The sequence below is a fragment of the Lonchura striata genome, chromosome 3 (assembly GCF_050655825.1).
Source record: "Lonchura striata isolate lonStrDom1 chromosome 3, ASM5065582v1, whole genome shotgun sequence".
NCBI lineage: Eukaryota > Metazoa > Chordata > Aves > Passeriformes > Estrildidae > Lonchura > Lonchura striata.
This window is the reverse complement of record NC_140705.1, coordinates 58,932,648-58,947,866: the sequence shown is the minus strand read 5'-3', so window position 1 is coordinate 58,947,866 and position 15,219 is coordinate 58,932,648. Positions and strand designations below refer to the sequence as shown.

General features: G+C 34.1%; 1 protein-coding gene across 5 annotated transcripts in view; it reads right to left on the bottom strand.

Moving 5' to 3' along the window:
- Positions 1–15,219, bottom strand: part of SCAF8 (SR-related CTD associated factor 8) — a 150,580-nt gene that overhangs the window by 115,765 nt on the left and 19,596 nt on the right. For 4 of the 5 annotated variants that reach the window (XM_031504360.3, XM_031504361.3, XM_021551776.4 and 1 more), the window contains exons 2-7: positions 14,258–14,341; positions 12,658–12,702; positions 8,875–9,036; positions 5,963–6,119; positions 4,704–4,834; positions 1,649–1,825 (exon numbers count right to left, since the gene is read on the bottom strand). In XM_031504360.3, the coding sequence (XP_031360220.2) occupies positions 1,649–1,825; positions 4,704–4,834; positions 5,963–6,119; positions 8,875–9,036; positions 12,658–12,702; positions 14,258–14,341 (756 nt within the window). Of the gene's footprint in view, positions 1–1,648; positions 1,826–2,012; positions 2,167–4,703; positions 4,835–5,962; positions 6,120–8,874; positions 9,037–12,657; positions 12,703–14,257; positions 14,342–15,219 lie in introns of those variants that run through there. The other variant, XM_085576635.1, reaches the window with a different exon arrangement.

Here is a 15,219-nt window from a genome sequence, read left to right as displayed (position 1 = left end):
AAGAAATTACTAAAAAGAGGCCAACTATTCAATCCTTTGGTAACCATCAAACTGCTCTGCTCATATCAAGAGAAGACCTAAAGCTCGATTACTTCACAAAGAATTACTGTATTTTTACAGACGTGTCATTTAGACAACCTGAATTCCTTCAAATATACTGCTCCTTGAAAACAACTCCTCACATAGTCTGCAAAAAAAAAAATCAAAGCAAGCAGTTATGTAAGAAGAATAATCCTTCTAATGAATAAAAAGAAAGGTATCTGACAAGGAGAAAAACTTGGATAAACTTTACATGTTATCTGTGAAGATACCTACACAGGAGTTCTGCTTAAGTAAAAAAAGGTTGTTTACTAATTTTTAGAAGTTCAGAAGCATTTTAGCAGCATCTTACTTTCTTGAAGAGAAAAACTAAGGAACAAGCATGAAAAATACAACAGATGTTATTTGTCAATGAGATTGCCTTTTTTCACTTTTTAATGAAAGAGATGTGCTACTAAAGCCATGTCCATGTATCTTTATAAACCTTGGAAGTTTTCTGAAAAGCAGAGCTAATGCTATTACTACTACCACCTCCTTCTCAAACCTTAATCTCAGAAGAAATAAAATACTTTCTGGATGTAAATTTTACAGCAATACCTATTAACTGATACATTCATTCCTGGGGATTACACTGTTCTCAAGTTGATGGTTACAGCTGTGGTATAGCATGAGTACAGGCCATTTTCTTCCTGACTTATTTTTACAGCTGCAATACTTTCAATAAAAAGAGATTATCTGAGTGAAGAATAAAAAGGGGGTTTTTGCTTTTTCAACTTTGTTATTCTTACTATTTATTCACTCCAGGACAATCTCTTCCCAAGACAATAGAACAATGCTTTTTTTCTTTCTTTAGTTAGCTATAATTCTTTGAGCAGAAGTTCTTCATTTTAATTTTCTTTATTATAGGTATTATACTACTATGACTGCAATTGCCTGCATGGTTGTTACCACCTGGCATGCAATAATATTAGTATTCTTAAATTCCTGCATTCAGATTTTGTTTGTATTTTGGTTTGGAGGGTCTTGGCTCTTTTTTTTTAGAGGGGGGTGGATGTTGGTGTTTGGTTTTTTGATAGGTTGCTTTTGGGTTGTTTGCAATGAAAGTTTCTTTACCTACAGATTTATTCATTCACTTATATCACTTTGTGGCTAAGATTAAAGTTTTCTTGGCATATACCTTATAATGCAAGAAAATTAAAAATCCAACTTTTTACTCTTCTGAGAAAACAGTGTATATTAATTCCTGCATATTTTCATTTATTACCTTATAAGAAACAATTCTCATTACTGTGTTACAAAGGGTGCGAAAACAAATGGCTTAACTTTGTTAAATCATAAATCAAATCCATTACCATATTCAATAATCTTTGTGGGTCTCTTCCAACTCTAGGTATTATACTTATTATACAATGGGCTATTTAGCCCTAAACTCATATAAAACTAATATTTTCATTTCAACTACTGTCTTGTTTTTTATTTTTAAGCAGTATACTTTATTGCATATTAATGTATTTTTTAAATGTCCAAAGTCAAACAATAAAATCCAAAAGAATTTCTCACATATAGTTAAAAAAAATACTTCTTCAAATTTCTATTATTCTACTTCTACCTTATTAAAAGAGACACTCTGTTCCAATGGAGTAAGTGTGTTAGCAGCAGCAGCTGCAGCTGTGAGTTGTGCTGTGAGCGCCTGTAACTGGACAACGAGACCGGCATCCAGGGCTTGAAGTAGTGAAGGTTGAGGTTTCTGCTGCTGTATCTGCAGCGTCTGTATCAACTGCTGAAGCTAAAAGAGAAAAAGATAACAAATACATTGAACAAGATTTTTTTAAAGCAAAAAAACAAAGTACAAAATAGACTTTTCCCCTTCCACTTAATAAAAAAAAACACCCAGGAATGAAGTATCATCTAACCTATAGCTATTATTTTGTCTTAATTTGTTTTCATTTACAGCAAATTTTGTTCCCACTTACTGGCTAATTTGTTTTCTGGGGCTGATAAGATAGGCAGATGCTTCTTCTTCCTAACTTGCTCTGACAGGTTGCATGATGATGCCAGTCACCACTCAGGATTTCCTGCTTTCTAGTGTTCCCCCTCTTCTGTTTCTCCAGTTTGATTCCTTTTGACCTGAAAAAAATCTGTTAGCCTATTCCAGCTTCCTAAAGGCCCACCTATATTAGGATAATCTGTGTCCTGTAACAGCATTTGTAGAGAGAAAGGAACTGCACTGTGGCAAGCTCCACTTTATGCCAATGCAACTTGTTCACAGGGAGAGCTTGCATCTGTGTCTCTGCACAAGCCACAGGTGAAATCTCATGGTGAAACTCAGGTGTGGGTTGATAGAATGCAATTCTCCTGCTATGTTAACAAAACATCAAAAGCAAATGTACAACCAATCACTTGGTCTATCTTGATTTCCTTACTTCAAATTCATATCTGTATATAATCTTTTAGAGAAGCTGTCCTAATAAGGAAATAAAAGGCTTTTTCATGTGGAGATCAATTTATCTGTTGAACAGGGATGCTTCCACAAAATTGTGCTGATTTGCCTTAAGAAAAAATATTAACTCTATTGAAAGAAGCTGTCCTAAACCACTGTTGAATTAGAGGAAGCAGTTCTTTGACATTCCTCGAGATAAATCTCTAGAGTCTTATCTGTAGATACTTGTGTAAAAATACAGCAAATTCAGGTAGTTCAAACTTGCTGACACAAGTCCCTGATTACCCTTACCTTCAGTATTCCAACCCCTTATAAGATTCCCCACTGAACTCTTAAATGGTTCAATCCCTCCCTCCTTACGAGCTTCACTTGAAACTTCATAAACTGATTAGGTGGAATTTCTTTTCCACGATGCATCAAAAATGTGTGAGACCCTTTTTCAAGATAGTTTTAACTTTCTGATAATGTGAAACCATTTTCCCTATTCTTATAAAACCAGTTATACAGATTTTTTATACAGCAGAGCCTCTGAAAAGGCTTCAGTTGTTGTTCTACCTCAGCAAGAGCTTTCCTGATTACTGCAATAGGCAAAGCTGAAGAGTTCCCCCCTCACTCGCCTTTGTCTGATATAGCTGGTCCAGCCTGTGCATTGCTCTCCGTAGGAAGGAATCAAACTGAAGAGGCAGAGATGGAGGCCCTAGAGCGGAAAAATCCTGGGTGGGCACCATTCTTGCTGTTTTCACATTCTTGTTAGTCACATCTTTCTTATCCAGCCCTCTCTTATATCTAGACTCTCAATTTACCTGCACGCATTCTCACCCATAAAACACAACTGTAGGATTAAATCAAGGTCTTTGGAGCTGGGGAGCCAGGGAGAGGCTGTGGCAGGACTGGTTTGGAGAACAAGAAGAAAAGAGATGGACAGGATGTAAGCAAATATAATTCTTCTACCAATCCTAGACATCTGCACGTACATATTTATTGTGTACCCAGTCTGTCTCTTTTCTTCTGCTTAAGACTATTTTGAGCTAAATATCCAAATGTTATTTCTTTGTGATCTGCTGTCTTCAGAATTTTAATTCCCTTCTCATCTTCATTTTTTTCTCTTGCTTAATTTTCTTTATTTATATTCTCCAAGCAACAATCTTTAAAATTACTTCACTGACTTTCCACATATTTACCACTCTCATTTCAGTTTCTTTTTTAAGAGCTAGTCCACTATTTTTCCTTCATATTACCAAAAATATCCCACAAACTCATTTTGTTTTGCTTTTTTTAGTGACTTTGTTTCTTCCAGTGTAATCAGATCAAAATATTCCCTCCACTTGACTGCTGAACAATTACAGACAACTCTAGTTAGCTAAACACTGTAAAACATTCTCACTAAGTTGTTATTGCCAGTACCAGAGCTTTCACTGACCACTGCTTCTTACTTGTATGTGTGAGATCTTTGTTTAGTATGCCAGCAGATAAAACAACCTCAGTACAAATAAAAATCATAACGTCAAAGTTATGCCATAGCTCTAGCACAGCCTGAAAAATTATCTACATTTTTACAGAAAGCCAACTGTGTGTGCTTAACTTATGTAACCATAGATAATGAGGACAAGCAATTCTTGTGATGCTGAACATCAAGACATTTTTGGAGTTGAGCACTTAAAAATTGAAGAATATAGTAACTTCCAAAATCTCATTTCTGAATGCTGCAAAATAAAATCTATGTTTAGCTGATAGGAAGATAAAAAATTGAATCAATACACAGTACACTTGCTGAAGAAGTTTGCTCCCATTCTATAATTCTGTACAATGTTTAGCTCTTCTTCAGGCATCCAACAGAGACATATGCTTTAACTTGCATTCTATTTTCTATCTATATGCATGAAATCTTATTGTTGCTCTTGATTTAGTAATTTGCAATATATCTGTACTTGTCATCTATATAGACAAGTATTTATTACAGACCATCTTATCTGAAATCATCTTCTGAGACACTTTCAAGTCTTCAAACGTAGTGCTTTTAAACAGGGCTGGCTACAAAAGGTAACACAGAGTTTTAACTGACCTGGAACTTACTTGTGATTAACAACTGCATGAGAAAGTAAACATGGATACTGGACATAAATATAAGAGATACACATGAAAGCATTTCTTACCTGTACCTTAAAAACACAAAGTATCAGACAGTCTACAGTGTCTAAAGTGTAACTGTCTACAAAATAGTTACCTGCTGGCCTTGAGGACTCTGTAAAATCTGTGCAACAGCAGCAAGGGTGTCTGTGTTAGCAATCTGAGATACCCAAGGATCAGGCAAACTCTGCGCCACATTGGCTGGGGTAACTGGAGTCACAGGTGTACCTAAAAAAGAGAAAAATCAATATGTTAAAATATTTTATATAGAAAATAAAAATAGTGTTAGAGAAGAAAAAAACCTGCTGTTATTAAACACTGAGAAAGCACATCACTTGAAACTAGTTTTCTGACATACACAAGAGCACACAGAAATAATAGACTAACATCAACATTCATCAAGTAGCAGAATTACTTTGTGTTAGTTGAGACTAATGGGACTACCAACAAAAACACTGATAAAGGCAAGATAAATAGGTTTCACACAGTATTCCAAAATATTCAGTGGAAACTACATATACCAAAAGATAATTGTTAGCAATCTATTTGTCAGCTAGTCCAAATCTCACTGGACTTGCACTTTATCCCTGGGAAGAGTCTTAGAGATTCTACTAAAAATTTCAACCTGCATCAGCTGGATTCATGAGGATTGCTTGTTTTATGTTTTTTTCTCAAGATAAACATTGAGACTAAATCAGTACTCTGATAATTAGTTTCATGTCATGATCCAGAAGAATCCTCCATAGTTGCAAATACTTTTGCATTTATAGCTCAGAAGTAGAGGTACACCAATGAATGCTAAATATTACTAGATCACTGTTTTAAAAGTCAATGTGCATCAGAATTTAAGACTTATGATTCCAACAATTTAATGTAGTCATAGTATATAAAAATCAAAAGTACTGAGCTGGAAGATGCAGAAAAGGCACTCCAAGATCTGAAAATCTCACGTATTTGCTTTGCCAATGAAAACTAAGATGAATTTGTCCATCTCATTGCTTTTCAGCACGGGATCAGCAAAAGGTGGGTTATAAAATCAGGTGCCAAAAGCCATTCCTATCTGGCCAATTTCACATACATCCCAACCTCAAAAGAAAAAATTTTGATGAAGTGGAAAGTTAAAAATCCCTTTTCCTGCCATCTATCTACATAAGCAAGGCAGATGCTCAGAGCACAAAACAATCAAGCCCACTTTTATAACAAAGTTTTCCTGTTTCCCTGATCTTGATGGTGTTTGCAATATACTTCTTTCTATCATTCATTTGAGTGAGATATTTCAGCATGTTAACAGGCAACATACCAAAGCTGACAGAAGTGTTTTGATTCAAAGTATGACTTCCATCTGGTTCTGTTTACCTGGTGTATTGTTGCTCATAGCAGCTGTAGTGCTGGGCAAGACAGGGGTCACAACAGGAGGAGGAATTCCTGCTGCCATATCCAAGAGAGGCTGAATAATTTCACTCTTGAACACATTATTCTTCTGCCATAAATTTAGCACTCTAACAATTTTACTCTAGAATGAAGAAAAGACAGCAAAAGGTCTGAGTCATACTTATTTTTCTTTTTGTTATTTATTACAGAATTCTTAGCTAGCAACTTTAATCTGTCTAGACTGAAGGATCTTTAGGTTTGCAAACAATAAGCACCACACCAAAGATGTCTGAACTATGAACCTGAGACTAATCCTAGGCAACAGCAAAGAGCTACTATGCACAGGTGGCAATGTTCTCTCAACCAAAAATGTGACTTTAGTCTTGGAAGGTGACATGGAAAGAAAATAATTTTTAGGAACCATTTTGAAGGATTACTAATAATTAAAATAATGAATTATCAGTCTCCTAATTTTTATAATTAACATAAAAAATGCAATTCTGTTTTGCCTATGAACCAAAATTATTTAAGTGCACTGAAAAATGGGCACATACTACTAAGACAGCTAAATATTTTTATTAGAAAAGCAGCTTAATATTTTGCAAGATTTTTTTACAAGTGAGGAATTTAAAAGTTTAAACTGGAACACAATTACCTGCCTATTGAAAATACATAGTAATACTTAAAAAGGTGGATCATGGGGAAGGAAAAAAAAAAACAAAATTAAGACTTCATACTAGTCCACTAGCTGTAACTCACTGTTCAGCTTACATTTCTATTATATTTTTTTCTATTACAATAGATGCATTCTATTACATCACAAACAGATCATCATTTTGATCTGCCTCTAGTTTTTTTTTTCTCAATAAGCTTAACTTCCACCAAAAGGAAGTATTTTGCTTTTTTTGGGGGAAAAAAAATCAGTTGCATTACAAAGAGCAGGAAATTCTTCATAGCATCTGGCATTTGCTGTCACAAAGGTGGTTTAAGTACTTGAGTTCTATAAAACAAGAACCTAGAGTACTTAGCCACAGTGTTCAAAACAAAAACTAAGTCTGTTTGTCCAGAACTGTAAGAGGATACTTAACTATAACAGAGAAGTGCTGAATTTTCACTGCATGGAAGATGCAATTTAGAGATCCCTTAAGAAATCTCTGAAGGCTTCCACTCAGCATTTCAGTATCTGAGCCTTTCTTCTTTAAAGTCTGTGTTATAAGCAGTTCTTGTCAAGTCCATCAGAGGCTCTAACTTCCCTCATCTCTCCAAAATAGGAATACAAAACTGTTTCTGTGGCTCTGTATCTACCCACACCTTGCACTTTCTCTGGGTCAGACAAAGGAATCAGTGGGGTGGTTTTTTTGTTACTTTAAATGAAATGTTACTGCATTTCTACTTGATTTAAAAACAAATTCTACATTTGCTCATATAAAAGTAACTGCTGTGTTTCTCCATTATGCCTTTCAATCAGATTAAACATCAAAATGTTATAAACCAGGTACATATCTTGGTCTCTGGCAGCTCAGTTTTTTGCTAGGCAAGGTATAGGATAACTACTTTCACAGCACAAAGACCCTCCTATAATATTGAATCCATATGCAGCACAGCAGCAAGACTTGGGAGAAAAGTACAGTCTTACGCTGAGGTGAAAAATATCCTAGAAATTAACTCAAGAGGACTTTTGTGGACCCTAAATAGACTAGGTTTTACTATCTCTCTTCACACCAAACACCTCTAATGCAATACATTAATTGCCATGCATTAAAATATCGCAGGCAAATACTGCTATTTCTTAGCCTATGATAAATTTATTATGTATTTTTTTAAACCAGACACAAACTGAGTACTTGCATCCATCCTTGTTCCACCCTCTCCTTCTTCAATACATCAGGCTATTTCTGTATTAGTATATTTCCTAAAGTAGCAAGCTAAGTGAGTTCACAAAACACTCTAATACTTCTAAAGGAATACAACTAAATGAATAAAAGTGTAAGTTAAAAAATTGTGCCTATTTATAAAAAAAAAATATAAAACACAGTAAAACACTGTGGAATTGAAGCAGCACAAGTTAATCACACAGATAACCTACATCCAGACTGGAAAAATGTCATTTAACTCAAATAGCCTGTTCAGCAACACCTCAGAACTCAGTGAAGAGAAGACCGACATCCTTAGCCAAGTTTATCCAAATAAGTAAAATTTCCAGGTCCTGACACATTTTCCTGCAGAGGTCTTAACTACTCTAAAAAGGCAGGGATCCTAAGACAACACAATGGCTGAATGTGCCTTAATCACCTTCCATGGATACCTTGGGTTTTCATATCTCTGGTTGAAAAATACAGCTGTAGGAACGCATGTAACTATTCTAAATATAACTCTTCCTGTAGCATCCAGCCTCACTTACTACTTTACCTAATGACTTTATTATACAAGTTTCTGTGAAGACAAAACCCTTAGAATTCTCCACCTTTTTGCAACTATTCAATAAGAAGAAACACTACCTATTTTAAAACTAAGGGACAAATATGAAGGAAGTTAAACTGCCTGCACTCTTCTATTTCCAGCCAACCTTTAAGAAACAGAATTTGATGGCTGTCTCAACTACTGTGATCCAAGGGAGCAGCTGAACTAGTGAGTCAAACTATATAAGTTAAACCTTATTTAGCTGTGGATAATCACAGAGTCAAAGGAAAGAAGACCTTTTCAAAACTCTTAATTAATCTCACTGGATGTATCTTTCCAATCCCTACACTAAGACAAGCATCATTAAGAAGTACATATACAGGGCAAGTTTATAAGTAGATCCCCTCCAGCAAGTAGAAAGTGAGACGAGAATCTTTATTCTTTATAGATGATATGCTAAAGATTGCTTTAACTAGAAAGATCTGTAAGTGGTTTACCTTGTCATCACCAGGACAACGGTACAAGTTCTGGAAAGTGCTGATGATGTTATTGCTGAATCTTGGCGCAAATACATCCTTTTCTTGTCCAAATTGATGCCGGGACTGTCTCACAATGGAGTCAATGACATACAGACCAGGCACCTTGTACTCTGGTTTGCACTAGAAAGAATGGTAATTTAAAAGGAGTATACGTGAAAAACAACCAAAACCATTAACGGCAGAGTAAATATAAACAATCCTCTCTAATTTTTAAGTGGGTCCAAGTATATTGAAATGCTCTTTATATTATAAATTGTCCTGGAAAATGAAACTTTCTTAAATAACTCAACAAAATTAAAACTTTCTCAAATTACTGATCTAACCTCTAATGTTTAAATTATCTATATGCATTCTGAAAACATGTAAATTGTGTAAAATCAATTTCTTACTGCTAAAGAATTAACTTTTAAAAATCTATCATGAAAATTAACACAAAACCCACATATCCTTTTAAAACATACACTCTATTTTCAAAGTACTGCATAAAGCATGTACTCGCTAAATGATTCTTAATAGTAAATTTGAACTAGCTGTAAATGTAACTCAGGATATTTTTGTCCTTCTTTATGACCAAAGTAAGCATTACAGTTAAAATTTGTTTATTTTACATTGTTGCAATTAGGGTATGGTATATCCTCCCCTGCAGGAGAAAAACATATTTATGGGGATATCTATTTGGTTGAGAATATAACAATGATATTTATTTTACAACTCTGGAAAACTTGCATAATTTACAAACAGCATGAGATTTATAAGGCATGTCTGCTAACTAAAATATTAATTAAGTAATTTATTTTCTTAACAACTAATGCTAATTTTTTTGTCTTTTAACTGCCAAGTAATTACACCACATTACTGCAACCAATTTTAAGATAGAATGAAATATGGTCCAAAAATATAATGAAGTCAGCATCAGAATACATTATGTTATGGATTCACTTAATAAATATTGGGTGTATATCAAACAAGGTGTTACGGAAAACATGGGAAAAGACATCCTTTTTCCTCTCTGGTCCTGTAGACATACTATGCAACACACTAAACTAGTAATCTTTATTAAAGTTCCACAAAAATGCTTCAGAATATTAATTTTACTATGCCCTAGATATAAATGTTCTGTTTTGAAAAGTGTTGAACTTGAAACATTTAGAAAGCCTTTCTTTAGGTTCTAAACATGGTTCAATGTATTTAAGAATGGTACTCTTTATTTTTAGAATGTGTGTGACATCCTTTTAAGACTATATGTGCATCATTAAGCTTAAATTGGATATAATACATTGTCTTCAGAAAATCACTTCAATGTATTGCAGCTTCTGAAATTTCATTTAAATTATTAAACAATAGTATTCTGCATACAGAACAGACAGGTATACAACTTTTCACAATATTCAAATTAATAAAGCTCACAGAAATTCAAAAAGAAAACTCAGGACATAAACTCAGGACATACATTAGCTGAAGTATTTCAAAATATGGCACATAAAGAAAGCAAAGTATGATGATAATGTAATAATATAGATTATATAGAAAAGGCAATTAAATACAAGTAAAAAATTAAATAAAAATTAAAACTGGGGCAGTGAACCTGCATATCCGTAATCTCATATGGAACAGCCTTTATACACAAATATTTACTTATTTTCTGAGTGAGTAATCAAAAACATAATTTTACTACTCAAAGAAATTAAATCTGGCTCTCCAATGGAATAACCTCACATATATGAAATGTGATCATCTGACACCCAAAGTGACCTTTGCCAAAGAATAAAGCAGTCAAACAAAATAACAATAGACCAAGTGAGTTAAGTGTCACAAAATGAAAAATGTCATGAGAAATTATTTTATCTGGAGTTTCAGTAATATCACAAAATTACAAAAGAAAATACTGGAGCTGTGAAGGATGAAGAGCAAACTAACTGAGATGGCACTGACATCACTCTGGTCAGGTCTACAGCACATTTTAATGGAAGATTCAGTAATCTTGAGCTTTAACTTGAAATGAATTTGCAGAAAATATCCAATTATTCTCCAAACATACAATGTAAGCCCTTTAATATCAAATACCTAGCTTTCATCTGCTTATCTCTCATTCTACTAAAGCAAAAAGTTATAATTTAAAATTATTAATAAGTTGCACATTTCACTAAATGTTCATTGAATTGTTCATTAAATAATTAAAAACCCCTCAGCAAGACCACCAAAGGGAATAATCTAATCCAGGGTGATCATTAACAAAGTTTACAATAAAAAGATACATCTGCCTTCTCTAATTAGCAATGAACAGTGTAGAACTTCCTCATCAAGCAGTACTGGACACTGAAGGTTGTAAAGATAAAGTAGCTTGTAGAAGGGCCATGAACAACCAGTCCCATTCCTGACAAATTGCCATTCATTCATACAGAAGGTAAAACGTCTCTTCTGCCTATGAATACTGAACTGCGATCACATCCACTGTAACTAAAAAGCAGTGTTTGGAACTCAGACAATTCTGAGCTGATTTCAGGATGCAGAACTGCAAAGTGCTACTGGTCAGAGATAGATAAGATGTATTCCTGCTCTCATACTCCTGTGTTCACCTGTAGTGTTGAATAGGGATCAGAGGATAGTGATCCCTTTCTCAGAGATGGAAGAAGTACTAGTCAAGGGCCCAAAAGACAACTACTTGACAAAAAACTAGCAGTGTTGATAAAGTATACTACTGATCTTTACTACTGCTTTGAAACACATATATGATACTTTTTACACATAGGACTTATGTACTAGTGTCGAGGTCAGCTGGACTTCGACATACTAGTACCTAAATATTTCATTGATAAATTGTTTCGAGACAGATAAAAACACCAGGCTGAAGCTGAAACCTGTTTACACTGTCCAGCCACTGTCAAAAGGCACTGCAGAGTACACTGGGCAACAAGGAATAAAAGTTAATGAGCAAGACAGGTTACTAATACAGAGCAATCCAGACTGCTTTGTAAAAACAGCAACAGAAGGAAAATTGCATCCAAGACTGCAACATTAATGGTCTAACTTTTCTAGCTTGTTTGTCAAAGCTAAATTGCAATTTGATAACACTTTACTGCTATTTACAAAGAGAGAAGAAATTCAGTACCAAAATGACCAACTGAACAATCAGGTACAACATAGATAAGCAGGGAAGACTCACAAATTTGAATCCATGCATTTCCAACTGGAAGCAAAATGCAGTTTTACCCAAGAATAATTAACTGTTGTAAGAAAAGAAAGTGCTATAAATTTCTTTGCTAGAAAGAATTTTAAATTAATACTACTATCTTCCCAGAAAGTAATTCTAGTCTAGCCATAGAAATATTTTGTTTTAATTTACTTGCAAGAACCACCAACTGAAATGCTACATCTCCTGCTACAAAAAAGATGAGGGTGACAGTCATCTTCCCTTCAGCTTTAAAATCAATGGGAAAACCTGGCAGAAAAGCAAAAGCAACTGTCACTAGCCAAACAGCTGTCAATTGTTTTGCTGTTAGCTGTTCACTGACAATCTCTTTTAACATTAAATAAATACACACAGAAGCAATCCTAAAACAGTATCCATAGTGATTGAGATCAAAGAACAAAATGACAGCAAAGTATTTGTCATTCTGCATAATGGGTTATGATCTGCTGCCGACTATTAACCAGAAACTGAATGTGACTAACAATGGAGATAAACTAATATGCACTAAAAATATTAATCCATATGTGAACCTAAACCCCCTCATGACTTACCTTTTGAATGAATTTCTCAACACTCTGTACAACATGCTTGTAGAACTGAAAAATATAAGAGTATTTCAATAGAGAAAATCTGAAGATGCATATACTTGTTCAAGTATGTTGCTATATTGATAGTAAAACCAGAAGCAGAAACTTTGGATAATTAAACACTAATCCAATATCTACAGCTGAACATGTAATCTTCCTTAAAACACTTAATAGAATATAAAAGAGCTAATATCTGTGTTTCTTCTTTTTCTTGAGTATTTTTACATTGTATTTTTTGAGTAGCATTTTTATTTATTGAAAATTAAGAGAATAATATAACTGTTCCACCAAAACACATGGTTATTTCACTGTACACGACTGAAGATGCTCAACTACTGTTACTAAACATATAACTACTCTGCATTTCACTAATTAATAGCACCTACTGTATACTTTCTCTTTAAAGTTGCCCTGTCCTTCATGGGGTTGTTTTTGTAAATCTCATGTATAATCACAATGGCTCTAAATCACATCAATAATTGAAATAGCTTTACACAATTAAATGTTGTCATTGAAATTATAAAAGTGGAAGTAGGATTTCCAAGTTGAATACATAATATAACATTTTGGTATAATTTAATTGCTTACTTAACAGAACCATCTATTATGATTTACTACTTAAGTTCAATACAAGTTTTCAGCATTTCTATTATACTGCAACACACAGGCTTTAACTTACAGAGACATACTAAAGAAAGCCACTGAATTTCACTCTTCAGTCATCAAATTACTCTTCCCCAATTTAACAAAACACCAATATGGATTTCACTATCTACTTTCCCAATTTAACAAAACACTAATATGAATTTCACTATCTGAAAATTGTCAGCAAAGGAACGTAGATATTAAAGGCACAAGATTGGTCTGTCCTCTTTTCTACCTCTCCAGCTTTTACCGAGTTTCCAGTTGTTTTAATGCTTAACACTAGTGGCATACTTCTTTCCTTCACCATTTTTCAGTGACTTTTTCTGCTGTGCCGTTGTTTAGCAATTAGTTTTACTTTGTGGCAGGAATAATCTTTAATGAGTGCACTAAGACTTGAACTTAAAAACAATTTGTATCCAAGCAATAAGAAAACAGAAATCTATGAACAATATCCATGAAAAGGTATGCTAGGAATTCAGAAAAATGAACAGCTGTATTGATCCAAAGGCATGCATAAATTTTGGGGAGGAAGGAAGGGAGAGAGGGGAGAAGGAAGGGTGAATTCTATTCTATTTTCTATTTATTCATCTCTTAACAGGCATGTCAGTGTTTCCTTTGTAAACTGAGGGAAAAGCCCTGTCTTTCAGATCTGATGAAATTCAGATAGAGACAAACTGGTTTAATTCTTTCTCACATATGACAACCAGCAAATGAAAGTCACACACCACTTTTAGCCTTTTGCTGCATTCCCAGATATGGTTGTATATGTATGACCATATATGTATGGTCACAACCTGGAAATTGTAGGCACAAGGGAGGTGGAAAGTTCTGAAGCAAATTCTTTAGACTATTTCACAAAATTATTTTAACATATATGAAAATTGTAAAAGAGGTCAAAATAAGTTAACTGATTTCATACCTTTATAGCCTTGATTGCTGCCTTGGTGATCTGTGTCATTTTAGCTTTAGAAATGGGTGGCTTGTAATCATTTAGCGAGTACAACTGCAAGAAAAAAAAATTACCAGAAATATAATCTACAGTTGTAAGCAGAATACATTATTTTTCCACAAGAAAATACCATTTATAATTTTCAGTGGATTTTATGTATTAAGCAAGAAAATACATCCCCACTTAAGAAAAAAAAATGCTTAATAACATATAATATAAGATTCAAAATGCTTTAAGGAGAGCAGGTTCTTCTTTGCAATGGTCACTATACATACACCTAGCTTTACCAGCACAAAATATTGTAAGCATTTCAGGTGAAGTTACAAAATAAATACTTAACCACATGAAAATACAGTAGCTCATACTAAGTTTTCCAGGGCAAAGACATTGATACACTTGAATAACTTTATGGAAGCATAACAAAACCTTAACCGTAACTCAGTATATTTATCATCATATGCCTGTCAAATCTGGTCTTTTCATTTTCCAGTAAACAACAACAACAAAATCAAGCCCAGTGAGCATGATCATGTAGCAATTTCAACACTTAAAACAGACTATAAAAAGTACAGACTTCATTCATTCACTACATTAACTCAGGAAAGTAATACATTGGCAGTATTACAAATGCTTAAGCAAAAATCCAGCTGTGTTCTCAATTTCAAGCGGAACATCTTCACTAATATCTAACCAGCAAAACAATCACAGCACACAGGTAGTGAGTGCAGTTTTGCAACAATGCTCTCCCTGGATGCAGTATTAACTCTGTTCATTTGACTGGTACATCCATCTCCCAGCAGAAGCAAACCAGCATGACAGGTATTCATCAGATATTTGCTGCACAATGAAACTTTACACGAACTAAATTCACAGCTAGTCACACAAACTAAATTCACTAATTCTACTATGATTAGAAGTAACTCTTCCCCAAA